General features: G+C 35.1%; 1 protein-coding gene across 5 annotated transcripts; it reads left to right on the forward strand.

Moving 5' to 3' along the window:
• Positions 1 to 4,325: 4,325 nt before the first annotated feature.
• LOC100176155 (talin-2) lies at positions 4,326 to 26,994 on the forward strand. 5 transcript variants are annotated; one of them, XM_018817905.2, is made up of 52 exons: positions 4,326 to 4,592; positions 5,340 to 5,437; positions 5,585 to 5,659; positions 5,888 to 5,942; positions 6,342 to 6,412; positions 6,799 to 6,880; positions 6,956 to 7,098; positions 7,710 to 7,837; positions 7,984 to 8,152; positions 8,382 to 8,537; positions 8,752 to 8,930; positions 9,062 to 9,239; positions 9,681 to 9,794; positions 10,462 to 10,570; positions 10,794 to 10,933; positions 11,136 to 11,297; positions 11,615 to 11,782; positions 11,994 to 12,191; positions 12,417 to 12,542; positions 12,715 to 12,846; positions 13,052 to 13,294; positions 13,482 to 13,598; positions 13,929 to 14,063; positions 14,231 to 14,443; positions 14,586 to 14,813; positions 15,048 to 15,167; positions 15,718 to 15,915; positions 16,134 to 16,273; positions 16,425 to 16,518; positions 16,663 to 16,875; positions 17,057 to 17,200; positions 17,456 to 17,617; positions 17,898 to 18,038; positions 18,247 to 18,428; positions 18,797 to 18,944; positions 19,056 to 19,142; positions 19,317 to 19,487; positions 20,269 to 20,337; positions 20,545 to 20,577; positions 20,979 to 21,116; positions 21,425 to 21,649; positions 21,830 to 21,976; positions 22,106 to 22,275; positions 22,512 to 22,695; positions 22,851 to 22,976; positions 23,215 to 23,331; positions 23,879 to 24,064; positions 24,231 to 24,444; positions 24,706 to 24,830; positions 24,964 to 25,089; positions 25,199 to 25,444; positions 26,204 to 26,994. In XM_018817905.2, the coding sequence occupies exons 1-52, from the start codon at positions 4,457 to 4,459 to the stop codon at positions 26,438 to 26,440; spliced, it is 7,698 nt and encodes a 2,565-aa protein (XP_018673450.1). In that variant the 5' UTR covers positions 4,326 to 4,456; the 3' UTR covers positions 26,441 to 26,994. The 5 variants fall into 5 exon arrangements, with proteins under 5 accessions (XP_018673450.1, XP_018673451.1, XP_018673452.1 ...); XM_018817906.2 differs by lacking the exon at positions 26,204 to 26,994 and adding an exon at positions 25,609 to 26,053; XM_018817907.2 differs by lacking the exon at positions 20,545 to 20,577.

Raw genomic sequence — 26,994 nt, forward strand, 5'->3', positions numbered from 1 at the left:
ATAGGAAGCGCACAGCGTTAAAGTGTTTGCTTTGTAACTAATCATTTATTGCCTAATACTCATTTAGTTTATTGATGTTGGGTGTAATTGTTGCATATATTTAACAACTATGCTGTATTGGAACTAAAAACTGCATCAGACACCTTGTATCTTAAAGAAATTTTGTACTTTTGTTTGAGAAATACCAAATCAATTTTGCTCTCAGTTGGTTTGTACTGACTGGATAAAATGCTCTTATAAATTAGTTAGCAACTTGTATGTGCTGTTCACTTATAGTGATTCAGGAAAGGTTTCTAAATACTGATGCCAAAATAAGGTTGAGTCATTAAATATGAATATTTTTATATTTGAATGTAGGTAATATACTGCCGCACAGCCCTTGACAGCTTGATTTATCAAGTAGCTCTTTTCTTTTCTCATCACTTGTTTCTTATATAGCATGTTGTGTAGGAAGCTAAGCTAATGCCCTATATAAGTAATTTGAATCAAGAAATGGATAAGGCTGTAAATTTCCTTTGTACAGGAAGCCTATGTGAAGAGGTGTATTGTAGTTTTAGATAAGAATAAAAAATTGTTAATGCTTGATTTGAATGTTTGAAATTTACTTGATTTTAAAACATGAATGGACTGTATAATATACCAACAGTTTTAGTTGCTATAATTCATTATCTTAACAAGAATTTGCTCCACCATTTGTTTAAAGTATGTGTAATTTGATTCATTGAAATGAGTCACAAACCATTAAGTGTTATTCAAACAGTAATTTTATTACAAAGCAGCATTGTTATATATAAGTGTGTTATTTTCTCATTACTATTAAATAAAACATGCTCAATCAATTAGAAGTTTAACTGCTTTATAAAAGTATACTTCAATCATTATTTTTTATGTGTATGAGCTAAGTTAGTAAACCAATTTGACATTTTTTAAAAATTAGGGCTACATGTATTAGGTCCAAAAATATAATTTAATAGTGTTTCTTATTGGCAAACTTAACTGTTAAATAACTAAATGAACATTTACCGATCTTAATTAACTCTGTCCTGGGAAATGGTAATGTAAATTTATCCATTGAAGCTTTGCTATGTCCGTGTGAAATGAACTTCATGTCAAGTTAATTTTGATAAATAATCCCTGCTGCTAAACCAGAACATGTGCCAGTTTTCCAGACACAGTAGGTTTGTTGCTCAAAGTATTCTACAAATTTTATAAGTGCACTCCTTGTTTATGTTATGGTACATATGAGATTTAAAAACTTGTTTCATATCAAAATGAAGAAAGCAAAAGCTACATGTTTCAGCTATGTATTAAAGTGAAATAAACATCACTTAATATCACTGTAAAACAGATGAGACTTACTAGCCAACTCTTTTATTACCTTCCCATTTCTCATTAGTTTATTTATACAGGTTCAAATTAGGTCAGTTTCACCAGAGAGTTCATATATGCATCCCACAGTGAGGTATTGCTCAAGATTATGACGTTGCCTCTGAGACATGTAAAGGAATGTGTGTGGGCCAATAGCTAGTAAACAGGGCATTTTTCAAATTTTGTAGACGTATTGCCTTTATTAAAACCTGTTAGAGTTAAGCAATTTTAAAATATTATACAATTCTACTAAAGCTACTGAAGTAAATCCTGTGGTTGTTTTAAACTGTAGTTTCTGGTTTGTTTTTGTACTTGTTATTTGTTTTAAAACCTTAAAAATTCTAAATATAGCTTGTTCTTTGAATTATAAGTTTCCCTAAACTTCATGTTAAAAATTACGAGTAAAAGAAACATCTCTATCGGACAGTTTTAAGGCAAGAATCCGCGGTTGCAAAGAGAAGCACGTACGCTCAGCCAGGGCGCAGGTATTGACACATAACATTCGGTGCTTTTGCGTTAAGTTCTCCGCATTCCTACTCGCCACTCGAGCGATTAATGTGCGACCACAGGTAAGCGCCTCTTCTCAGCACTGTCTTGCAGTTCACGAAAAGAAAAATTTGTCTTTGGTTCCTCCAAAGCATTTTCGCGTCGATTTGCCCTTGGTATAGGCTAGTACCGTTTTGTAAATAAGTAATCGCACACCGTTTATAAAATCTATGGTTTAATCGCTAACGAATAGTTTTTGATTTTCGATATGTCCAAATACAGTTATTCAAAGAGACTATTTTGTAGAGCGATGTAAACAGCAAGTGTTAACGTCGTGTCAGCGCTAGCGGGTCAAGTTTATTTATTTCTATAAAAGAAACAGGGTTGGCATCTAGCCGTGTCCCATTTAAGAACCAAACAGAACGTGTTAGTTCAAGAGTTAACACCCATGTGGATGTGTGCAGCCAAGAGTTTGAAACTGTTACCAAATAAATCTCGTTCGTGAGTGTGAAATAAGTTTTCACAGGCCGAGGTTGCACTGCAGTAAGCAGTGCACTCAATCAGGAATGACGTATAGTGGGCAAGCGGAAATAGACTTTCGTCATTGTGTAGCGTACCTAACTGTATAAGTTGCTTTTATAAATTGAAAGACTCAAGCCGGATACAGCGTGTTTCTATCAGTTCAGGATAGGTCTGTACGTTGACTGGATTTGTTTCCTTCCTAAAGCACCCAAGGTGTTTCGAGCTATGCTAATTCTCAGAGAGTGAGTTATATAAATGTTTTCGGAACAGTCACGGGAACAGAATAAAAAAGAACCGTAAGTTAGAATTTCCTTTTGTTACATGTTCACAACCACCAAGAATGGAACATAAAAAATCCTAAGCACAGTTAAGATTTTCTTATATTTGGCTTCTGAAGTTTATTCATTTGAGTGACTCACATGCGATGTGAAGGACGGATATTCTAGCTCTAGCTTGGTTGCTCTTGCTATTTCTGTAGTTCATTGATGAGTCACAACGTCATCCAGTTTTAATTTCTACCTAAAACGGCATCCGATGTCAAAGAAAGAAAAGAGGGAAAATGAATGTTAGCGTTTCCTAACGATGATTTTTACTTAAAATGTTACGTCTGACCACAGTTGTAAATTACTATGAGATAGAAACCGAGGCCACTACATTGTTTGTTCGGGATAGTCCGGGGAGTGTGAGGGCAAACATCAAAGACAGTATTAGTAGGTTATGTCAACAACAGCAGCCATGCAAAAGTTAGTAAGCTGTATTGTACCCGTACTTTTTGTGTAGCTGCTACGATGCTGTGTAATACAAACGGAAATCGTTTCATTATTCAAAGCTCCCTTGTTTACAAACGAGTCATACGATTCTGTTGATGTTATTGATATCTACTACTGTGTTTACAAATTAAAATGAACGTACATGACGGTAGGACAAGCATACGAATTGCCCGCAATTAACGCTGGCTCAATTATCTATTATCTTTTAACAGAATTGCCAAAAGGTTTTGGGATTTGATATAGATCGTCCCACGGGTAATGAGGTTTTCGTGCGTGCACATTTCGTTGTCGCGTTGTAGATATTTTATTTCGAACTATATATGTATTTCCTTCCGTCATGTTAGGACAGAGTGTATAAATCATAGTTGAGGAAAAAAGGCCTTGCTATCAACGATCGCTTCTGTTGTATATATTAGGATGTGGGTAAGGTAGGACGAGGGACGTGTTTTCAACCTTTTCCTTGGCCCAGTTTTCTAGTAAACAAAGAATGTTCACAGAAATATACAACCGTATTCCCCTGACTCTATCACGATCAGAAATATGGGATTTATGTGCTAACAGTATTCCATCTCACCCCGAAAAATGGGACACCTCTATAGCATAATATCCAAATATCCTGGTGATGTTTTAAACAATTAACAGCGGTCTATGTAAGTCGTAAGAACACGATTTTATAATTCTTTGAAGGTCTTTGTTTATTATCAAATGAGACAAAAAAAAGAACGAAAAAGTGTCCCATCTACCCCCATTCTACTATATATATTTGCGTCAATGTAATTAAATTATTAGATTTTTTATGTACTAAAAACGCGGTTTTAACTTGCATTTCAAAGCGACACCAGTGTTTTATTTTCACCACGCACTTCAACTTGGAATGTTTAGACTCGCTATGATCGAGACGAGGTTAACTATCTTAAATTTTCTCCTGCTCAACCGAAATAATGCCTGACTGAGTTACAAGTGCTCGTCAGTATTCATTACAGGTGTTAGAAATATTTTCTTTTCGTGCAGATAAAATAGCATATTCTCAACCGAAGTAGTTGATTTAAACTCGAAAATCTCAGTAAAACGCCATTTGTTTTGACACGGGGCAGTGGCACCTATATATTTCGAAGTAGTTGTTGGACAGAGCACGATTAAATGTCATTTCTTAAAGAGAACAGTTTCCTTCTGTTTGGTATTCATTATTAACACATTTGCTTTTGTCACGTAGATAACATTTAAACCAAATGCGGCAGACCACAATTTGATTAAAATCTGATTTGTTCGAGTTTTTTGTAATCGCTGAGAGAAGGCAAACAACAAGCAAGATGGTGCATCTTAACCTGAAGATTCACATCAAGCAGTCGAGTATGACAAGAACGATGCAATTCGACCCTGCCTGTATTGTATACGACGCTTGTCGTATTATCCGAGAAAAGTCGCCGGAGGCACAAGTAGGCCAAGGTATGTTGCAACTTTCCTAAAAGAGGTCTAACTTCCGGCTCCCATCGTTTGCCCTTTGATGTCTCGTCGTCATCTATTCGACAATCACTTGCCTATTCGACAGGTTTTAAGCACCTGCGAACAGCGGAGCATCGTTTTCCTAGTTTTAATGGTTGATTTGTATTTGTGAAGCGTATCAACCACGAGCAGATAAGATACACGGAAAGCTATCGGTTGTTTTACTCGGCTGCACATTTCCACTAACTTTCGGTTGCAATCTTTATGCAAGCCTCTGACGTACGATAACACGCAGCGAGCGCTGTATTTGCTTGGGGACTTTCTGGCCGCTAACAGTAAATATGCGCCACCGCCCTTCGTAAATAGAAGACGCGCCTACAACGCGAATAGACACTCATGTTTTTATAAATTTACTAAAACTTTAACGTTTTTAACTTCCAATGTTTTGCTTGCGACTTGTTCATGACGTCACGAGTCCGCGCGTAGGTCCGTCACGCGTGCCTTCCTCTTGGGCATATAAGGCATTTCCTGTGTTCATTCATTCGCTTTATAGCAGACAATACTGCTTAAACATCACTATTAACATCGGCTTTGATTGTAGTTTCTATAGATAATCCGAACGTCGTGAGTATTAATTATGTTTAAAAAGAACCTCACACAATTATAAGCAACCAATACCTTTTAATTTGCTCAAAATCATTTGTTGACATACTTTCACACATGCATTCATTATTCACTTGTGTATTGCAGCTCAAGATTACAGCCTTTTTCTGGCTGACAAAGATCCAAAAAAGGGAGTTTGGCTTGAATCGAGACGACCACTAGAGTACTACCTTTTAAGAGATGGAGTAAGCTTGTGAAGCTTTTGCTTTACTTGTCACTTGAATTACCAATATACCTTATAAAGAAGTTTAATTGTGGCCAGAGCATATCATAACTTTAAAGCAAATATTGATTTTCATCATTGTAAAAATATTAAACAAATTGTTACACAGGATATACTGGAATACAAACAAAAACAAAGACCACTTAAAGTGCGAACACTAGATGCTTCTATCAAGACTGTCATGGTATATTCATTTAACATCTGACTGCTTATCCATTTGCACTGAGTTTCATGCTAAAGAAAAGGAATTTAACTTTTACGATATCTTGTGTGATGATATCATATGTTTATGTAAAAATAAATGCGTCTTACAACATGCATACTACATGGCTTGTTCCAGTGAAATGTTATGTTATAAGAGGTGTGGATTCTTCTTTTTTATTTATTTCTAACATCAAGCAACTGCTTTCAGATTGATGACAGCAACACTGTAGATCAACTTATGATCACAATTTGTACAAGACTTGGTAAATGTTTTTCATTCACTTTCTATTAGTTGATAAATTGTTTTGTTTGTTCTAAAGTAACCCAATTCTATATCTATAGTACTGTGGGGTAAGATGAAATACTGTTAGCACCTAAAAATAAAAAATTAACAATGCTTTTTGAATAAATATTCTTTGTTTGTTACCAAATGCATCAAGAAAAAAGATAGAAAACATTCCATCTAACCCCACCTTAATACATCATGGACCTTTAAATGCTTTGTTATATTCCCACGAAAAATGTTCATCGTAAACTTATTGTGTTCGTGCTTCAGATTGTTGAAAAAACTTTCCTCTTACTTATTTCTGGTATTAAACACTTTTATCTTAAAACTTTGTACAAAACTGTTTTGTCTAATTTCTACTTTTTTACTCACACAGGTATTGTGAACCATGAGGAATATTCCTTGGTGCGTGACACAATTGTGGATGAAGCGCCTCTACAGAAGAAGGCAAGTTAAATCATTCTTACCTTCAGAGATTTTAATTCCAATTCCTCAAATCAATTTCACAGCTTAACACCACATTCAAAATCCGTACAACAAAATGTCATCACATGAATTATTTAGTAATCGAAACATACCAATGGTCCTGTACTCGTGTACAAGATTAACTTATTGGGATTTTACATTATAAAAATACATTAGAGTGCTTCTTGGTTTAGTTTTTATTAAATAATTATTTGTGACAGTTACATAAGACATAAATTTTATACCTTAAAATTGTGATCCAAGAAAAAATATTTTAGTTTTGCAACATAAATTAGTTTTAAATGTACTCTCCTAGGAAATGGTATTAAATTTCTTAAAATGCTAACTTGAAGTATTAATGAAAATAGGACACTGGAACTTTACTACGCCCTGGTACTACAGACCGAAAATTTGAAACTTTAAAAAAGAAGCTTCACACAGATGACGAGTGTAAGTAGTACGGTATCTCATCAACTTGGATAAGTTTTTACATCTGCCATTTTAACTCTGAATAATTTATAACAGTAAACTGGCTGAGCCATGGACAAACGTTACGTGAGCAAGGAGTGGAAGAGTTTGAAACCCTCGTGTTGAGGAGGAAGTATTTTTATTCAGATCAAAACGTTGATTCTCGAGATCCCATTCAACTCAATTTACTTTATGTCCAGGTACCCTTTTACCACCCTAACACATTATTAGAAAAATGGCCGTCTTAAACTTAAAAGTACAAAACTTTTGTGTTTTAGTGTTATGTATAAATTTGCTTGTCAGAATTAATTGTTTTTACAATTAGGTATATGGAGAATAGCATAAAATATAACCATTTTTTATATATTTTTTTATAAACATATATAAACATATATTTAATAATAAAAGTCTTGTTGCAATTCATAGACAAGAGACTGTTTTATAACTCGACTCATATCGGCTGATTTCTGTTTACATATGTCATAGTGTTTATGGGTGTGTTTGATAAATACCAAGAATGTCTGTTAAAAGCATGATGTATTGATTTATTTTGAGAAACTGATGGTCTTACCAAGAATTTTGTGCTACATACATTTGTTGGTCAGTTTCAGACTTTGTACCGAAGTTATAAAAAATATCAAAAATTCTTCAAACAATATAACCAAGATTTAAACCTGAAGTCTTGATATTGAACTTAAGCCTTTTTAATATAAAAAACTAGTTGTTCCTACAGAGAATAGGTTACAACTCAGATGTTTTCCTGTTTATTTTTTTTTAATTTTATGTGTTTTACTTTTTTTTATTATTAAAGTCAAGAGATGGAATCTTGAAAGGTCAATATCCGGTAAGTGAAAAAGATGCCACAACCTTTGCTGCCATCCAGTGTCAAATTCAGCTTGGAAACCATGATGAAAAGAAACATAAACCTGGATATATAGAGTGAGTAAACTTGGAAAAAGTTATACTTAAATTTTTTATTTGTATAGACTGCCTTCACATAAGCATTGGCTAATGTAATTTTCACTGAAAGACAATATTGTCATTGCTTTTAATAATTAACTATTTTCTGTATTTTCTTTACACAGGCTAAAGGACTTCCTACCAAAAGAATATGTGAAGAGTCGTGGAATTGAAAAAAAGATATTTGCCGAACATAAAGCATTTGAATCATTGAATGAAATTGAAGCGAAAGTAAAATATACAAAGAACTGCAGAGCTCTTAAAACCTATGGGGTCACATTTTTCTTAGTTAAGGTAAAAATTATAAAAAAAACTAACTTATAACTGTTTTAGATATCTATTTTGTTTTATTGTTATGTAATTAATACTAGGTAAACAAGGTTTCAGTAACTTTAACTATTTTAATGGTTTGTATGATTTTTATACCAACTCTTTAACAAAATGATTCTGTAATAAAATTTATCATGATTTCCAAGTATAACAATTTTGCATATTATTATTTATTATGGAATTCATTTTCAAGGAAAAAATGAAAGGCCGAAACAAGCTGGTTCCACGTTTGATGGGAGTCACCAGGGAGTCTGTAATGAGAGTGGATGAGAAAACCAAAGACATGTTAAAAGTATGGCCACTTACATCAGTTAAAAGATGGGCTGCTTCACCAAAATCTTTCACTCTGGTATGTTTTTGTGACTTTCTTGAGCTTTACATTTTGTAGCTGGTTTAGTAATAATTGCATCTGCTCAACACCAATTGTGGCCTAAATCCTAGGGCCCATAGCGTGCTACGCTGCGGGAACTCACCCACAAAGAATAGAATCGAATATGCTCAACACCATTACATGATAATTTTAGTCACTATTTTAAATTTAATTTACATTTGGTTATCCACAGGACTTTGGAGATTACCAGGATGGATACTACAGCGTACAAACCACTGAAGGTGAACAGATAGCTCAGCTCATAGCTGGATACATTGACATTATTCTAAAAAAGAGGCAAGCAAAGGACAACTATGGACCAGATGCGGATGAAGACGCAGCCATGGTGGAAGATGTTGTTTCCCCTCACAGGTTCTTTATTTTAAAAGACTGGAATTAGTGTTTGCAATAATTTTAAAATAATGTTTTTTCTATTCCATCAATAATCCACTTTAGAATTAAACAAATACGATTACTTTCCCTTAACAATCTATCCATTGAAGGGCTCAGTTGGTTGCCATGCACGGTGGATCAGCAGGTTCCTTCCACTCTGGCTCTGTAGCGATGCCAGGAGTTATCCGGAACTCCTCTGCACGACCCGACAGTTACTCCATGGGAGCTATGCAGCCACCAACACAAGTCACCACACACCAAAACTTATCTTTTGGTGGCCAACCACTGGTTAGTACAGGTTTTTAACATTTTTTTATATTATTACAATTGTCCGCTGACTCTTGTAGTATATTTACTCAAACCCGCTACCGGCTAGAGGGTTTTATATTGTTGTTTGGTTTGAAAAAAAAGTAGGATTTGTAAATATTTAGTTTTATGAATACTTAAAAAATATAGGTTTTATAAAGCTTTTTACGTTTCATGATGATTAATTTTGTATGTTCAGATTAATGACAATGCTAATCTCTTTTACTTAATTTCTGTTCCTTTAACTCAAAGAAAAACACCTCACGGACACCACATCCTAAACATAAAAATTAAATTTAACATTTACTATTGGCTAGCTACCATAAATTGTCATGTTTTTCTAAAAATACAAAAGAAGGTGTTTAGTGAACTACACACCTATTTTTGCATGTAATCTCATTTCTTTTTTTTGAAACCATACAGACAGCAGCACAGCAGGCATTCATGGGCAATATAGAGCACGGGTTCAATGCATGTCGTGCTGCACATGAAGGCTTCAACAACAAAGCAAATCTTCCACCACTTGGTTCAGACGCTGTAAGTTCAATATTTCTTGGAAATAAATAAAGTTCTTATTGTCCTAATTTTTTTTTTATATACTTATCATTTTTATTTGAAATTACATATGAATATTTCAGTAAATAAATATTTAAAAAAAAAACAGTGATAAATATTCTTATCTATTTAAATTTCCTTTAATCTATGAATCAGGGATATGAAACCGGAACTCGATTGACTTTTCTTTGTTACAATGTTGAATCTGGTACTTCCCCTTATAAGTACACATTCATTCAGTCTTATTGTTTGACTTTGTGAATTGGTTTCATAAACTTTCCCACCAATCCATAAGTTTACACTGTTATCTGTGTGAGGGAATGAAGATGGTTGTATTACCACAGTCAAATAGAATCATCCAGCACTTTAGATTTTTATATTATCTTGGTTATCTTAAGCTAACACTTGTGTTGAAAAAATATTAAAACTGTTTATTCAATGAAGGATTATATATATAATGGTGCATTGAAATATTATATATAAAGTTAAGATGAGAAATCATTAACTTCCAAACAGTTACATTATGATAATACATTACTTTTTTAATCCAAACCTCTTAACAGTGTTGCAATTGAAAAAAGGAATCACTCAGTTTCATGTAACTGAGAAAACTTTTATGGTCTAACTAATATACTACTTCACTCTGTAGGCATCCAAACAATGGAAGTTAAACGCATTGGAAGAAAATCGACACAACATTCAATCAAACCTTGCAGCCATCGATGCAGCAACAGCCACTGTCATCACAAAAACATCTGGTTAGTTTCCATTTGTTTTGTTAAAAATACAAATAATAATTGTCAGTAGTTATATTATGTTTTTTTTATTGTACTTTAAAGCTCACTTCCCACTCTACTTATTATGTAACGGAAAAAAATATTTTAGACATACATTTTCACCACATTTAAAGTAACTGTTTTTAGTAGGACCTTACTAGCGTTTTATACTACTTTCTAACTTTTTATATTTTTATTCTTTCAGGTGATCGTGAGGGTACAAATTACACCACTGTAGGTTCTGCAATCACAACTATCTCATCCAACCTTAATGATATGACCAAATCTTTGAGGTTGATGGCAGCTTTGCTTGATGATGGCAGGGATGGGGATGGACTGATGAAGGTTAAAATAAAGAATTAAATAAAAATTTAATAAACATCTTTAATGTAGTAACTACAGTTCAGTTTACTCCAAAAAAATATTAAATGTTTTTTAAAGGAAAATTTGATTTTATCAGACAATTTTATTTAAAATGCATGGTTGACATAACCAATGATTTAAGGTAATTTATTTAAAGTTTTAACTAATATCTGTGCTCATTTAGGCTGCTAGGGATCTTACTGCAGCTATCCAAGATCTTCTGAAAGCAGCTCAACCCAACAGCGAAGAACCAAGGCAGAATCTTCTCGGAGCAGCTGGAAAGATCGGAGATGCAAGTCATGATATCCTCAAATACATCGGGGAGGGAGGAGATGATGAGTTTCAGGTAATGAAGAACGTGGAACTATTTTCTTATACCGTAACGGCTGTTTGAAAGTTTGTTTAAAAATAATTTGTCAAAAGGTTTTTCAAAGTAATTAGATTTATGGTAAGACATACCTTTTATAAATAGTTAGAAACGGTTCTCTGACACACCTAAAATAAAATGGTATTAAATCGTGTAAGTTTTAAAAACTGGCCCAGATATTATTGCCATTTTCTGTTATCTTAGTAAACGATAAATTTATTTACCTAAACATTTTCATGGTTGTCGGTTTTTCTTTTGGTTTGTAATTGATGATACTTGAACATCCGTACCCCCAGGACATTCTGATGAACTTGGCTAAAAAGGTAGCAAACGCAACGGCAGCACTTGTGTTGAAAGGAAAGACAGTTGCAAGTCAATCCAACGATCAGCAAGTACAAAACCAAGTGATTGCTAGCGCCACCCAATGTGCGTTATCCACTTCACAACTAGTTGCGTGCACAAAGGTATAACAAAAAAAGAAGGAACGGAAACTTTAATATTATACCATTAATGTGTATCACCACTGTTAACAGTATATTAGTTTTTGCAATATTCTAGTTTGAATTACCTTTAACCATTATATTGCTATAATGTTCTGTGTAAAATATTGTCTACATTTATACTTTTTAATGTCATATCACACCTTTCTTTACCTTGTTTAATTTTTTACCACAGGTTGTGGGTCCTACCATTAGCAACCCATCATGTAAAGAACAACTGATTGACGCCGCACGTGAGGTCTCACAGTCGGTTGAAGGATGCTTGGAATCAACACAGATTGCCACCGGGGATCCAGATTTGCTTCGGGCACTTGGAGATGCTGCATCTAATGTTACCCAAGCTCTTAATGATCTGATCAACCATATTAAAATGGTGGGTGTGTTGACAGTGTATGTTGTAGCGTGAAAATGCAGTGTATGGTTGTGGCTTATGCGAATTTATTTCATGACTTTCTGTTTTGAAGGTAGAAAATCCACTCGTTTTTCCCAAAAGGTGTATTAAAAACATGTTTTTGCTAAAAGTTCGTTTTGTTGAATCTGAAAACATAGATAAAAAGATTACTCAATTTAACATATACTTTTTCTTCCACTTTACCAGGGCTCAGAGGTCAAGGATGGTAAATATGATGACCAATGTGAGGCTATATTAAATGCAACTGACAAGTTATGCAACAGCATGGGAAATGCTGCGGTTATGGCAAAGCAGGCCAGGTTGCTGGGACAAGTGAGACATTGTGTTTTTATTGATATATTTCCATTACGTAGTTGTTGAAATAAAACAATTAGCAGTAACAGTAGTAACATGATTTTTTTTAATTTTATAGAAATTGCTAAAATGGAATTGTAATTTTTTACGAAATAAAGCCCTGACCTAACTTGGTCCCTTTGATCTACAGACAACCTCAGATCTTGTGAACTTGCTCAGATTGGAGGCAGAAGATGCACAAGATGATGATTGGAGGAAGTGGCTTCTCTCTACTGTGAAACTTGTTGCTGATGCAACAGCAAAGATGGTGGAAGCTGCAAAGGTAGTTGTTCTTTTACTGGTGCTAGATCAATCTGTTTGCCTTCTTCTCCTGTGGTTTAGTTTATATCATGTTTAACCATAAACAGTTTTTGTAAAAAATGTAAAATGAGCTCAATGCAAGAAGCATTTTAATTCTGTTGTACAATTTGCATGCTTTTTTATTGCATTAAATGAAAAACAGTAATTTAAACTAACTGTTTTCCCAGGGAACAGCAAGCAACCCGCATGACTCCCAGCAGCAACAGAAACTTAAACTTGCTGCTGAAAACCTTCGGGCAGCCACCAACGCTGCCACACAGAATGCTCTGCGCAAGAAACTTGTTCGTAGACTGGAACAAGCAGCCAGTCAAGCAGCAGTTGCTGCCACACAGACCATTGCAGCAGCCAACGCCGCAGAACCACACAACACAAATAAAACAAGCCAAAATCAACTGCTTACACACAGCAAGGTAAGTTAGTTCTTACTTTGTTTAAAGAAATGTTACAATCCTCCATATATTTTGACTTAAATTAAATCGGAAAATTGAAATATAGAACTTTTTTTTTTGTACTACCTGCGTTCATATGATCTGTATACCTATAAATTTATCAGCTTAATTTACTGCTTTTAAATAATTTCAACACTTTCTATGACAGACACTGCAGAGTGATCACATTCCCAAGTTACTGCAAGGAATACATGGAGCATATGAGGACTTGGAGAATCCAACAGTGCAACAGAATCTCATCACTGCTTCAAATGAATTTATCCCAGTAAGCATACTGATAACAGCTACGTGGTTAACCACATATTTCTGATGGGAAGTTTAAATTCCTGGATACCCAAACTAGAAAACTAACATTCAGCACAGCTTTGAGATAATACTTTTCAATATTAAATTTTAATTATTGCCCCTAATATTATATTCAATATTTTTGAACACACTGTGCAGTAACATAAAATCCCATTAGGGATTTAAGCCTTATTGGGTATTAGTAAAACATATTCTTACAAAAAGTTTCAGAGAGGTTCTATTTTTAAAATAGTTCTAGAAGTCCCACAGTTGCACTTCCCAAACACAATTAATCTCTCTCTCACTCTAGCCTGCAACAAAAATGGTTGCATATTCAAAGGCAGTCGTGCCAACAGTAAGTGAGAAATCCACAGCTCTTCAACTGGCTAACTGCACCAAGAAACTTGCACTGGCTGTTGCTGAACTCAAAACTGCAGCTGTCAAGGTAAAAAGTTTAATTTTATTGTTCGTTACTCTTTACAGTTTTTACCTTTTGTAAAATAAAGTGATTTTAAGAATCACTCATTTTGCTTTATGATTTTGGATTTGAAAATTGACCCAATAAGCATGTGCCCAATTGTTGTTTATTAATATTTTTCCTAATCTAAACAGGCTGGAGAGGTTTGTGGAGCAAGTGGAATTGATGCGGCTTTAGAAACAGTGACAGCACTCGACCGCCAACTGTCAGTCTACTGTGCTGATGCCAAGAATGGAGAGTTACAACCCCTCCCAGGTCAAACCATGCAATCTTGTGCACAGGAATTGGGAGCAACCTCAAAAGCTGTGGGATCTTCTATGGCTCAACTACTTACTGCTGCTGCTCAGGTTTGTGGTAGTTTTTCTTTTAAGGAAAAATAAATTGCTTTATTTCAATATTGTAGCTTTAAATTTTGGAATGCTAAGAATTTATTTAGAAACAGTTTTTAACTTGCCTGTATATAACCACACAACTCTTATACAAACTCAGGGTAATGAAGACTACACAGGAATGGCTGCACGAAATACAGCAAATGCACTGCGAACATTAGTCGGAGCTGCACGAGGTGTCTCAGCCAACCTGCCTGACCTAGAATCACAACTAAACCTACTGGAGACATGTCGGGATGTGATGGATAAGTCCGTGAATCTGATGCAGGAGGCAAAGTTGGCTGTGGAGGATCCAGAAAACCCGGAGAATAGACAGCGCCTCGCTCAGGTTATTATCCCAAAAGTAGTTGTGTGGGTTTCTTTATGTGGTAATTGGAGTGGAATGCAAAGATGTGCATCATATAGGGATTTTATATTTTTAAATTTAGTTTAGTCTTGATTTTTATGTTTCTAGTAAAATATTAAAGAAATGTAAATAATTTTCAATTAACTTGCATTATGTCAATAACTACTGTCTAAAGATTGTTAAACTTCTGCTTTGTTAATTATATAACTACCACAGGTTGCCAAGGCAGTTTCCCATGCATTGAACAACTGCATTAATTGTCTTCCTGGTCAAAGAGATGTTGATGAGGCTCTTAAAAATATCGCAGAGAGCAGCAAACGTCTCCTCTCTAACCAAGTAAACAATTGTTAAACATTTTCTTTATTCAAAAAATCTTTGTGTGTCAAACTACATGTTATTTCTTCTTCTTTTTATTTGTCTATACAAATTATTGGCCTTTGTAAATTTAGTATTAGACTGATTATATTTCAGCAGAAAGCAAATTTTTTTGTTACCACAGCCGATTGGTGCAATAGATGTCCCAAGTTAAAGAATATTATGTTTGTGCACATTACATAAGCAATCGTTTTAATAATTAACCAGTACTTCTCTACTATTCTTCTTAACTTTGTCTTCCTTCTTCCTTTATCCTCTACATTAGTACATGGAAGAGATCAACATGAGGAACCTGTCTTACTCTAGATTGTGTTCTGAACAGTTAAGAGGAAAGGTTGACCCTTATTTTTCACTTTTTCTTTTTCTAGATCTCTTTATATTTCTTCTTCTTCCCTAATATATGAGCTAAGAGAAACTTTAGAACTCTAGAACTTTTTTTTATAATGTTTTAACAGTTCTTGTTTTCAATTTCCATCATAGTAACCCTTTCACATCACTTTATATTTAACAGTTTCCAGTCACCAACTCAAACTTCCAAACTGCCCAAGCACAACTGAATAAGACAGCTGAGGAATTAAACATTGCAGCAAATGACTTGGTCGGTGCATCGCGCGGAACTCCATCCGAACTTGCAGCATCAAGTTGTAACTACAACGATCGCTTTACAGAATTACTGGATGCCGGAATGAACGTGGCTGGCCAGTCCCGGGTATGGGTTAAGCAAGTTCTGTTATTTAGTCTCGTAGTCACTTCATAGCATATTTTAGGAAGAGTTTAAAGTTTTCTGAGGCAGGTTTTTATGTTCATTTAATGTACAGTCCGAAATGATTCTTGTAAGTTTTGTGCGACATATGCACATATTTATATCTCAACCAGATCAACATTCTGCCCCCTAATCTTTTATCTTAACTTTAGTATTTACTCTAGGACAAAGAAGATCAGAATCATGTGGTTGGAAACTTAAAAAGTATCTCCATGGCATCCAGCAAGCTTCTTCTTGCAGCCAAAGCTCTTTCTGCAGATCCAGGAGCTCCTAATGCAAAGAACCAACTATCAGCTGCTGCCAGGTGAAGTTCACTGTTTAATAATGCTAGTATAAGTTAAGAATTATTACAAATAATAGTTTGCAAAAAAGTCAAGGGCACATTGCCAAATAAGGTTTCCTTTTTCTTATTCTGTTAGTATTATAATATTAATTAAGTCTTTTTCACTTTTCAGAGCGGTGACCGAAAGTATAAACAACCTGATCACACATTGCACTGAGACTGCACCTGGACAGAAAGAATGTGATAATGCTTTAAGACAACTCAAGGTAAGTGTGAATAATTCTGTTTTCAACTTAAATTTACACTTGTAAGGCAAAAAAGAACAATTTTCACAAGTATGAATGTATGTAAGTGTAAAATATGTTTTTATTTGATGCATTGATTTTAATACAAACCTGTTTCTCACTCAGACTGTAAAAGAAATGCTTGAAAATCCCAACGAGCCGGTGAATGACTTTTCGTACTTCGATTGCCTTGAAAGTGTGATGGACAACTCAAAGATGCTCGGTGAATCAATGAGTGGAATCACCCAACATGCAAGAGCAAGCGAGCTTGAGAGCTTTGGAGAAGCAGTCACTGCCACACAGAAATCCCTCATTGGACTTACCGAGGCTGCAGCTCAGGTTAATGCTCAATCCACAATCGTTGTGGTAGTTTTATAATGATGAACCGCAAAACTGTATTTTTATAATTAAAGTATTTAAATGTAATTGCTTTGTCTTTATAAGAATGAAAGGCATGCAATACTGTTTAGGATCTAATCTGTAGTAATTTTACAATTTTATCCCTTTAAATTTTCCACAGGCAGCATACTTAGTTGGCATAGCAGATCCTAACAGTGAAGCTGGCACTCAAGGTCTGGTTGATCAGACTCAATTTGCACGAGCCAATCAAGCTATTCAGATGGCTTGTCAAAGTTTGCTTGATCCATCTAGCAACCAGCCACAGGTAAATAGTTACTAAACTTTTTAATTTAATAAAGGATATGAAAATTTAATATGATAGTTTATAATTAACCAGTACATCAGTATGGGAATCCAATTTAGTTTAATCAAATTATCTTGATCGCCAATTACAAGCATCAAAATTCAATTATCATTTTTAAAATAAGATTTTCTCTTTTTAAATTTATACACCACAGTTGACAACATTAGCAAAATTGCGCTTTTGTAAAATTAATTAAACTTTTGCACTTTTCTTTAGGTATTGTCAGCTGCCACTATTGTAGCAAAATACACCTCCGCGTTATGCAATGTGTGCAGAGTGGCATCCAACAAAACTACAAATGCTGTGGCTCGCAAACATTTTGTGCAATCTGCCAAGGAAGTTGCTCATGCTACTGCTAATCTGGTCAGGACTATTAAGGTAGGTGTGGTGGTTGCAATAAATGTTGGAAATCTATGTGTCCTGTACTATAGGAATGAACCTTAGAAATTTTGTACATATACGCTATTTAAAAACTGTAATATTTTAAAGATTTTTGCAAGCCTATACTTTATACCAAAAAATTAAATTTACTTCTCTGTGCAATGAAATGTCTAAATTCATCACATGTGGATACATTTGTTTTGTTTCGTGGTATATTATTAATTTAAAGCACAAAACATAGAAAAGTTCAAGGAAAAATGTTAGTTACTTACCTTAGGCATTGGACGGAAACTTCTCAGAAGAAAATCGCGCAAACTGCTCACAAGCAACCAAACCATTGATAGATGCAGTGGAAAGCCTTACCACTTTCGCTTCCAACCCTGAGTTTGCAAGCGTCCCTGCCAAGATCAGTGATGAGGTGATGAATATGTAACTTCCTCAGCTGTTAGTTCTATTCTGTATGGGTGAGGTCCGTGAGGACCTAGGGTTTGGGGAAAGTTTGGCCGTGGGATTTAGGCCAGATTCAGCTGTTATTTAAAAATTCTCCTACTAATATATTTGTGGTATTTATACAATGACAGTAGTTTTTAATAAAATTGATTTATAAATTGTTGTATTATGTACAGGCACGTGAAGCACAACGTCCGATCATTGAATCCGGGAAACAAATGTTACAAAGCTCATGTGATTTGATAAAAACTGCACGAAAGTTGGCGAATAATCCTAAAGATCCTCCAACATGGCAAGTAATGGCCGGCCATTCAAGAGTGGTCTCGGATTCCATCAAAAAACTCATCGCAAATATCAGGTGAGTGGAACTTTACTATCTCTGTTGTGGTATGAATTGAAAGACTAGATACATTTAACTTTAAATTGATCAATAAATTGTAATATAGGATCTTTATTAAATATAATAATATAATTTTAGAAGATACGCCATCCATTCGAAATTGTAACATGATGGTTAGGTATAAATTTGCTCGCTGTTTTTTTCAGTTTTTAGTTTAGCCTAATTCATTCATTTTATGTGTAAGAAGGTAATTAAGAACCACTCATGTACATTTTGTAAAAGTTTTAATGGACAAGATATACCTGTTTGGCCCGAGATAAAACATAGACCTAAACTTTTAAATTTTAAAAATACATTAATCATTTATATTACCATCTTATCCACAGAGACAACGCACCAGGACAGAAGGAATGTGATGAAGCAATTGATCGAATCAATGAATCAATCCAACAATTCAACGACGCTGCATTATCTGCTATGGATCAGAGTCTTCCTGCCCGTGACGACAACTCACTCAATGGATTCCAAGCCATGGTGAGTTGGGTTGTTTTCTTTTACAATGATAAGGGAGGAGTCGGAAGTTGTGCAACATTGGGTGCAGTTTTATTAACTCCCGAATGTCTTATTTTTTGTAACGTGTTTTAGGTTGTGGACACAGTGAACCAGATCAGTCAGTGTGTTGATCCGCTTTCAAATGCTGCAAAGCAAGATGCTGCCCAACTTGGAAGACAGGTAAACAAACCTGATTTAAAAATATGTAGAATATTAGGTTGTGTTAATCAATTATTGCCTGAACGTTGCTTTTATTTATCAATCAATGCAGTGTTTTCACTTTTCCATTTAAAGACTATCTGTATAAAAAAAAGAGTTTAAATTTTATGGAAACTTTTATCTTCCGTAACATAGGTGGCACAGATGGCAAGTTATTTCGAACCACTTGCTCACGCTACCATTGGAGCTGCTGCGAATTCTGTCAATCACCAGCGACAAATGGACATTCTAGATTACAGCAAGACACTTGCTGAGTCAGCACTTCAGCTCATGTTTGCTGCCAAGGAAGGTGGCGGAAATCCTAAAGTAAGTTTTTAAGTATCTGGAGCTTGATTCCATAAAAAATACATTAAAGAAGAAAACATTTCAATAATTTTTTTTAGTTATGAGTAGTTTCCCCTTGAAACAAAATACAGGTGTCGACTCTTTTTTATGAAATGACTGGGGCATTTTAATAATTTAGTACTTTTTTTCTTAAAATTTAAATCGCTAAAACATAGCACCCTATAAAATTTACTATTTTTTATATTTTGTTGTATTTAATTTTAGTTTTTTAATTCATTTTAAGAGTGGCCTGAGCTGCATAATCAAATTTAAATTCTAGTTTAAAATAGATCATCGAAGACAGTAGAAGCACCTTTCTTTTATATAGTTTATAATGTAAACTTATAATTTAATCTTTCTGTTTTTTCTGGTATAAATTAAGATTTATATTGGAGTAGACTAACGAATGAAGTATCTGTCACATTTAAAAATGCATGTTTCCATAGACTACCCAGTTCCTAATTTAATAAATTTAAATAGCTTTGCATTTAAAGCATGAGAACTAGAGTTAATTTAAAAGGTAGAAACTGTTTAGTGATTTCTATGTTTTGAAAAATACTTTATTTAGATAAGTTTCTTTTAATTTCAAAATTGTTTCTGTTACTAAAATATCTTCACAGCACAGTACAACAAAAATAAGAAAACTTAATCTTGGGCTTGCAGATTAGTTTTTTGGTTTCTATTTAACAAACCAAACATTTCATTCATGAAAAGCCCCGACATGATACACGGTCCAGTAGCGAGATAATCTTTATTTTGACAGGACCCACAACTGCACATGCACAATAACATGAGTGGGGAGTTTGTACACCACGATCCGCACAGGATGCCGGTGTGTAACGTAGCTCACCGCAGTTCTAGCCCCACACTAACCCCTAAACTGCTTGCTGCTAACCCCAAACCAAACCCTCTACTTTTTTCTTAATTTCTTTAGTTTCAAAACTTTACTTTTTTCTAAAACTTTGTGAACAACAATTTGAGCAATTTTCGGTTTGTTTTATTGGTTAAGACGAAACTTTATCATATTTCTATCTCGTAGCCGATGCAGTTACCATCTCGTGGACACAAGAAGGTTTGTTGAACAGTGTGTGTGGCGATTTATGTTTCATGTTTTCTCGATGTTTTTTTATGTTGAGACTTTTGTTTGAGTGGGCAAGCTATGTTGTATAAACTCTTTGTGTGGTTTGTGGCAAATTCAGTTAAAAATTTCAATTACTTTTCTCTTTTCTACTTTCTTTATTTCTCATCTTCAGTTTGTTTCCTGGAACCCTTCAGTGAAGATTTATGTACAGTCTAAATTGAATCTTCTAATTAACTAACAATGCATGTTGTTTGACTGCAACAACTAAGGAAACTAACCAAACAATAGCAGTAGCTTGTCAGTAGACTCTTGCATTAGGAAGCACTTCAGAAGAAATTACACATCTTTAATTTTAATCTTAATTCCCTTAATAAAATTTCTTGCCACACCAGGCGGACAACACACATGAGGCAATAGACGAGGCGTCAGCATCGATGAAGGAGGCAATTGAGGATCTTCTTAAATCGGTCCAAGAAGCTCCAGAAGCTCTTGTCTCTGGAATGGTGGATACAATTAGCTCAGCTACTGCTGTAAGTTTGGAATATGTTTTTATTTTATGCTTTAACTTTTTGGTCAATAGACTTGTGTTTCTTGATCAGTATGTAAAGCTGCATTCAATTTCAAACGTCAACTTTTAACTCCTTAGCTTTGAATAGCAAATCTCACAGCCAGGCGGAACTGGATTTTCTCTGATTTTAATCCCAGTCCCAGGTTCTTTAGAACCTCACACATGTAGAATAAAAGTATTAAACCCATTTATCAAACCAAACCTATGTATTGGCAACTGTTGTTTAATTGGTAAATATTTTAATAGAAACCTTTCTTGGATTTTGTTTAGATTCTACACAGCAATGTGCAAGCAAATGAGGATGACACATTCGCCGATTACCAAACCTCCATCATGAAACACTGCAGAGCAATAGTGGTGACCAGTAGTGACATGAGCATGGCTATGAACAATCGTCCAGATGAACTGGCAACACTGGCAAAGAAGGTCACGGAAGAATACTCAGCGCTTGCTTCAGAAGGAGCAGCTGCTGCTTCACTTGCTGATTCCAACGAGGTTTGTGAAAAATTGTTCAATTTGATTGTACCAATGTGGATTTCTGTATTGTTTCTTTGTGTGATAAGAAAAACGGGACTGTTCTTAAATTATTTAAAAAACGATTTTTGTATAAAAGTGTAAGCTGTTGTGGTTTTAAAACTTATTCCACCATTTTAACACACCATCTTTTTCGTTTAGGTTAGCAACCACATAAAGAAGTCTATACAAGATCTTGGAGATGCTTGCAAGGAGCTCGTTACTGCATCAGGGATGGTGCAGAGCAATCCGAGAGACATCCACGCAAAGAAAGATCTCAAGGATGCGGGGAAGAACATCAATGAGAAGGTAAATGTTAGGCATTTCTTTATTATGTATATATCAATATTGCATGTGTTGTTATATTTATATATTCTTAAGATAAATATTTATTGCACTTTGAAAACAGCATTGGTTTTACTGAATCTTTAATATCAGGTATCATATGTGATGTCTTCATTACAAGAAGGTGGTCGTGGCACACAAGCTTGCATCAACGCACACACCAAGGTTCAAGGCATCATTGGTGACTTGGATACAACACTCATGTTTGTTACATCTGGTGCTCTCAACCCAGAGTCTGACAACGAGTCATTTGCTGAGCACAGGTAACACTTGTTATTCTTCTGTAACGTACAGTGGAAGGAATGTTTGTGTATTCTCTTTGTCAGTATTATGTATGTGTTATGTTTCAGAAGGTTAAGCTGCCTTGTTTTATATTATATTTCTATAACGCAAGGTAATAATAAGGTATTGATCAGAAAGTTTCTTTGTAAATGTATGTTGTGTCAATATTCAAATTGTTAATACTATGTTATGATTATTATTTTCTCTACTTGCGTAGAGAGAACATTCTCTCCACTGCGAAGGCGCTTGTGGAGGACACCAAGCAACTGGTGGCAGGAGCAGCTGGAGGACAGGAAAAGCTTGCAGGAGCAGCACAATCTGCATCACAGACCATCAGCAAACTTGCTGATGTAGTGAAAAGTGGAGCATCCAGCCTTGGAGCAGATGATCCAGACACTCAGGTACCTAACAATTTAGTAAATTGTGATAAATAAATAAACAAATCCGTTTTGCCCTAACATATTTAGAACCTGTTGCAACACTCCTGTCACTGTTATAATATAATTATTAGCCATTTAAATCTTAAGATCCATCTTATAAACCTGAAACACCACAGGTGATCCTAATCAACGCTGTGCGCGATGTGGCATCTGCACTGGCTGATCTTATTAATTCAACTAAAGATGCAGCTGGTAAATCCACCTCAGATCAAGCTATGTTCCATCTTAAAGCATCAGCAAAGGTTTCAAAAGATTTGTTTTTTATCATGGTTAAATATATTGTTGTCCTATTTAATTTTGAATTTTTTTATTGTAAAAGGGTAATTTTATCAAGTCAACTTATAAATCAAGAAAAAAATTCTATGACTAACTTCAAAAGTTTGTAGGCATGTGATAGGCAAGAAAGTATAATAAAAGTAATTAAAAACTGTATAGTATGTTAACATATTCTAAAATAAATTTACATAATGTTTAACACAGGCAATGGTGACGAATGTGACATCTCTATTGAAAACGGTCAAATCAGTTGAAGATGAAGCTGCTAAAGGACCTCGTGCAATTGAACAAACCATTAACTCCATCAAACAGGAACTTAAAGTAAAATTCAATTGGTTTCATTTTATAACTCTGATATAAACTTCAAGTTAGAGTTACCTTTAGGTACACAGTTTATTAAAGGTATGAGCAGGTATTCCCCAAAAAAGTGGTAATATTTAACTAACAATTCTTTTGCAACCTTTAGTCCACATGTATGCCCTCTTTACATCTGTTGTGGAAAATGCATTAGATTCTTATTAGAGTTAGACTTTAAGTTATGATGCATGAAGTTGAGTTAGCTTGGTTTTACTGTCAAAGCGGCTTTTGATAAGCTGTTCGTTGTCCAGGGAGCAAAAAAAATGGGAAAACACCATCTTAAGAGTCATTTTACCTATTGATGTTTACTAAAGTTTGTGTAGGAAACATAAGATTAAAAATATGCTTGTATTATTATTCAAAATATCTTATTGTTTCAACTATAAATTAATAACATATGTTAGTAATTTAACCTTTCTTTTAATATAACAAAGTTACAAAAATATTGCCAAGTTGTGTTAATAAATACGAAACATATTCCTGCATTAAAATTTTGAAAATCTTTTAACAGTCCCTGCAATCTGTGGCTGGTGAAGAAAGAAGGGCCACGCCAGAGGAGCTCATTCAAGTCACCAAGCCAATCACCAATGCCACCGCAAAAGCTGTGGCTGCTGGTAAATTCTGTCGCCAGGAAGATATGATTGTTTGTGCAAATATGGGAAGGAAAGCTGTTTTTGATATGATTCATATCTGTCGTGTAAGTTTGTCATAATATTCTTCTAACAATGTTTATTGGAAATTTCGTGTTGAAGAACAAATTAGTTTGGTTTGTAGATTTAATTTTAAATGTATGCTCCATTTTATATTTACTTTAAATATATTAAGGTACCAGTTTCACAACAATCACCATTTTTTCTCTCCAGGCATCAGCAGCCAACACGGAAGACCCAATTCAGCAACAAGATACTTTGAAATTTGGCTCAGGTGTTGCTGAAGCCTATGTTAACCTATTAAGTAATGTGTTGGCCACAAGCCACCAACCAAGTAACAATGATCTAAAAAAGAATTTGGTCCCTCTTTCAAAGAGTGTTGCTACTGCAGTGAGCAACCTTGTGCGGTCTGGAGAAAGCATGAAAGGTGAGTTTGTTTTTTTATTCAAAGAAACTTGAAACTTACTTTCTTTTTTTTTAAATAATTTATTTTTATAAATATTACATATTTACTTTTTTTCTATAATGTATTAACTTAAAATTCAGTCAATTTTTAAATTAATTTTAAAGGTCATTGACTGATCTGGCTCTGTAGTTTATGATTTACTGTTAAGTTGCACATAACATGGTGCAGTGTGAAAATATCCTTCTAAAATTGGACTTAAATAATAGATATTTCTAATATCAGGTACAGACTGGGTTGATCCAAATGACCCGAACGTCATCGCTGAACAAGAACTTCTTGCTGCTGCATCCTCAATCGAAGCTGCTGCCAAGAAACTTGCCCAACTACGACCACGCAAGAAGCCCAAGGTACCCGTGGTGTTGCTAACTAATTTATACGATATAAGTTAACCTTTAAAGGTAAACGACTTTATAGATGTTGTTCGTTGTTATATGTGAAGTAGGTGTTTATAATTTAAACATTGTTGGAAATCTTTAACAGCAAGCGGACGAGAGCTTGAACTTTGAAGAACAGATTTTGGAAGCCGCAAAATCAATCGCAACTGCAACCACAGCCCTTGTAAAAGCTGCATCTGCTGCCCAGAAAGAACTTGTGTTGCAAGGAAAGGTAAGTGAAGAAAATATGTCCAAAGCAAGTTAGAGTAGTGTGCATTTTATTGCGTCAAAAAAACATGCTAATCATCATACTGGGTAGACTAAACCTACATTTTACACAGGTCGGGTCTGTACCAGCCATGCGTCATGATGATGGACAGTGGTCCCAAGGCCTCATTTCCGCAGCTCAGATGGTGGCACGAGCAACCGGTAACTTGTGTGAAGCTGCAAACCAAGCCGTGCAGGGCGAAGCGAGCGAGGAAAAGCTTGTTACGTCAGCAAAGCAAGTGGCATCCTCCACTGCCCAATTACTGGTTGCTTGTAAAGTAAAGGCCGACCCTAACAGTGAAAACATGAAGCGTTTGCAAGTGAGTTCTGTCTGCCTGCTTGTTTTTTAAAAGAATGTTCACAAAGCAAATGTGATTCCTAGCAATGTTACATGCTGCAAAATGTTTTATCGCAATGATTTTTAAGCCAAACCCACATTGCTAGCTAACTAATTCGCCTTTTAAATCAACCCTTAATGCACCAGACGGCAGGTACTGCCGTAAACAAAGCCACCCAAATGCTTGTCGAATCTGCATCGGCCACATTTGAAGAGCAAAATGAGGAACCGGAAGTCGAGTTAGCTGGCGGGCTTGTCAGCGGTATAGCCCAGGAAATGCAAGCAATGGAGGCTATTCTTGCAAAAGAGAAAGAGTTAAAGGAAGCACAGTCACAGTTGCTCAAAATCCGCAAAAAGAAATACGAGCAAAACCAAAAGAAATAGACAGATCCCAATTTCCCATTGCAATCAGTTAATATTTTATTTTACTTTCAGTTCATTTTATTTTAAAATCTTTTATCAGTTTGCTTGCTTAGGCATTAGTTTCAACTCAGTTGACTTCCTTTATAGTTTTTAGTTATGAGAATGAAATGTGTGGCAGTTTATCGTCAGTTAAGAAACGAGGCTTCAATGTAAATTAATTTTCTTTATTTATATTTAATCATGTCCATTTATCTTTAACATTATTATAATCGTTTTTGTCTCCTTTGATTAAGTTTGAATGCGGTGGATTTTTAATTTTCTAATCGGGTTTTGTTTGCATGCACTCTTTCTACCATCCGTGGAACGAACGTGACAATAGATTGCTGGCAATGCAGTCAAGCACGCTTCAGAAGACCTCGTCAAAGCGGCGTCCGAATCCGCTAACTCTGACGACGAAGTGGAGGTTGTCATAAACTCACGACTGGTCGGAGGCATTGCGCAGGAAATGATGGCGCAAGAAGAGATTTTGCGCAAAGAGCGAGAACTACAATCTGCAAGGCAGAAACTTGCGCAGATTCGTCGGATGCGTTACAAGGATGATTCTGAATCCGATTAAGCTGTGGAAACATTTTATATCGCCCCATTCCCACAGCTTCGCATTTTGCTAGCATTCGCTTCCGGCCATCGTCCAAGGTCCAGCAAAATTACAGTGTCTCGTAAATTGTACAGCGCTGCTAAAGCCCGGCTTTATGTTCCTGTTCTCCTGTATATAAGATGAAAAACCCGTCTTGTCCGTGGCGACACCATTAAGCTGCTGAGCCTCTATATAACGGTGTTTAATTGTACATAAGCATTATTTCTAGTTCGATTATTACACAACAGTCTAACAAAATATTCTAAAAATACGCCGACGAGTGTATTCTTTTTTCAGTCGTGTTGTCTATTACTCCGATAAAGCTTGGTGTTTAAAGCGACGAGATTTTTCTCCGCTCACCCTTATGATTTCGCAAGTTGCTGTATGTTTGTTCTCGCAATTAACCTCCCTGCCTCGCCAATGTCCACTAACAGAAAGTTATTATCCTGTATAACATTCTACGTAAATCCCTGTATCATGAATGCACATTAGGCCCGACAAAATTTCTCATACGCAGAATACATCACTTTACTGAA

Source organism: Ciona intestinalis, chromosome 3, assembly GCF_000224145.3.
Source record: "Ciona intestinalis chromosome 3, KH, whole genome shotgun sequence".
In the NCBI taxonomy this organism is placed as follows: Eukaryota; Metazoa; Chordata; class Ascidiacea; order Phlebobranchia; family Cionidae; genus Ciona; species Ciona intestinalis.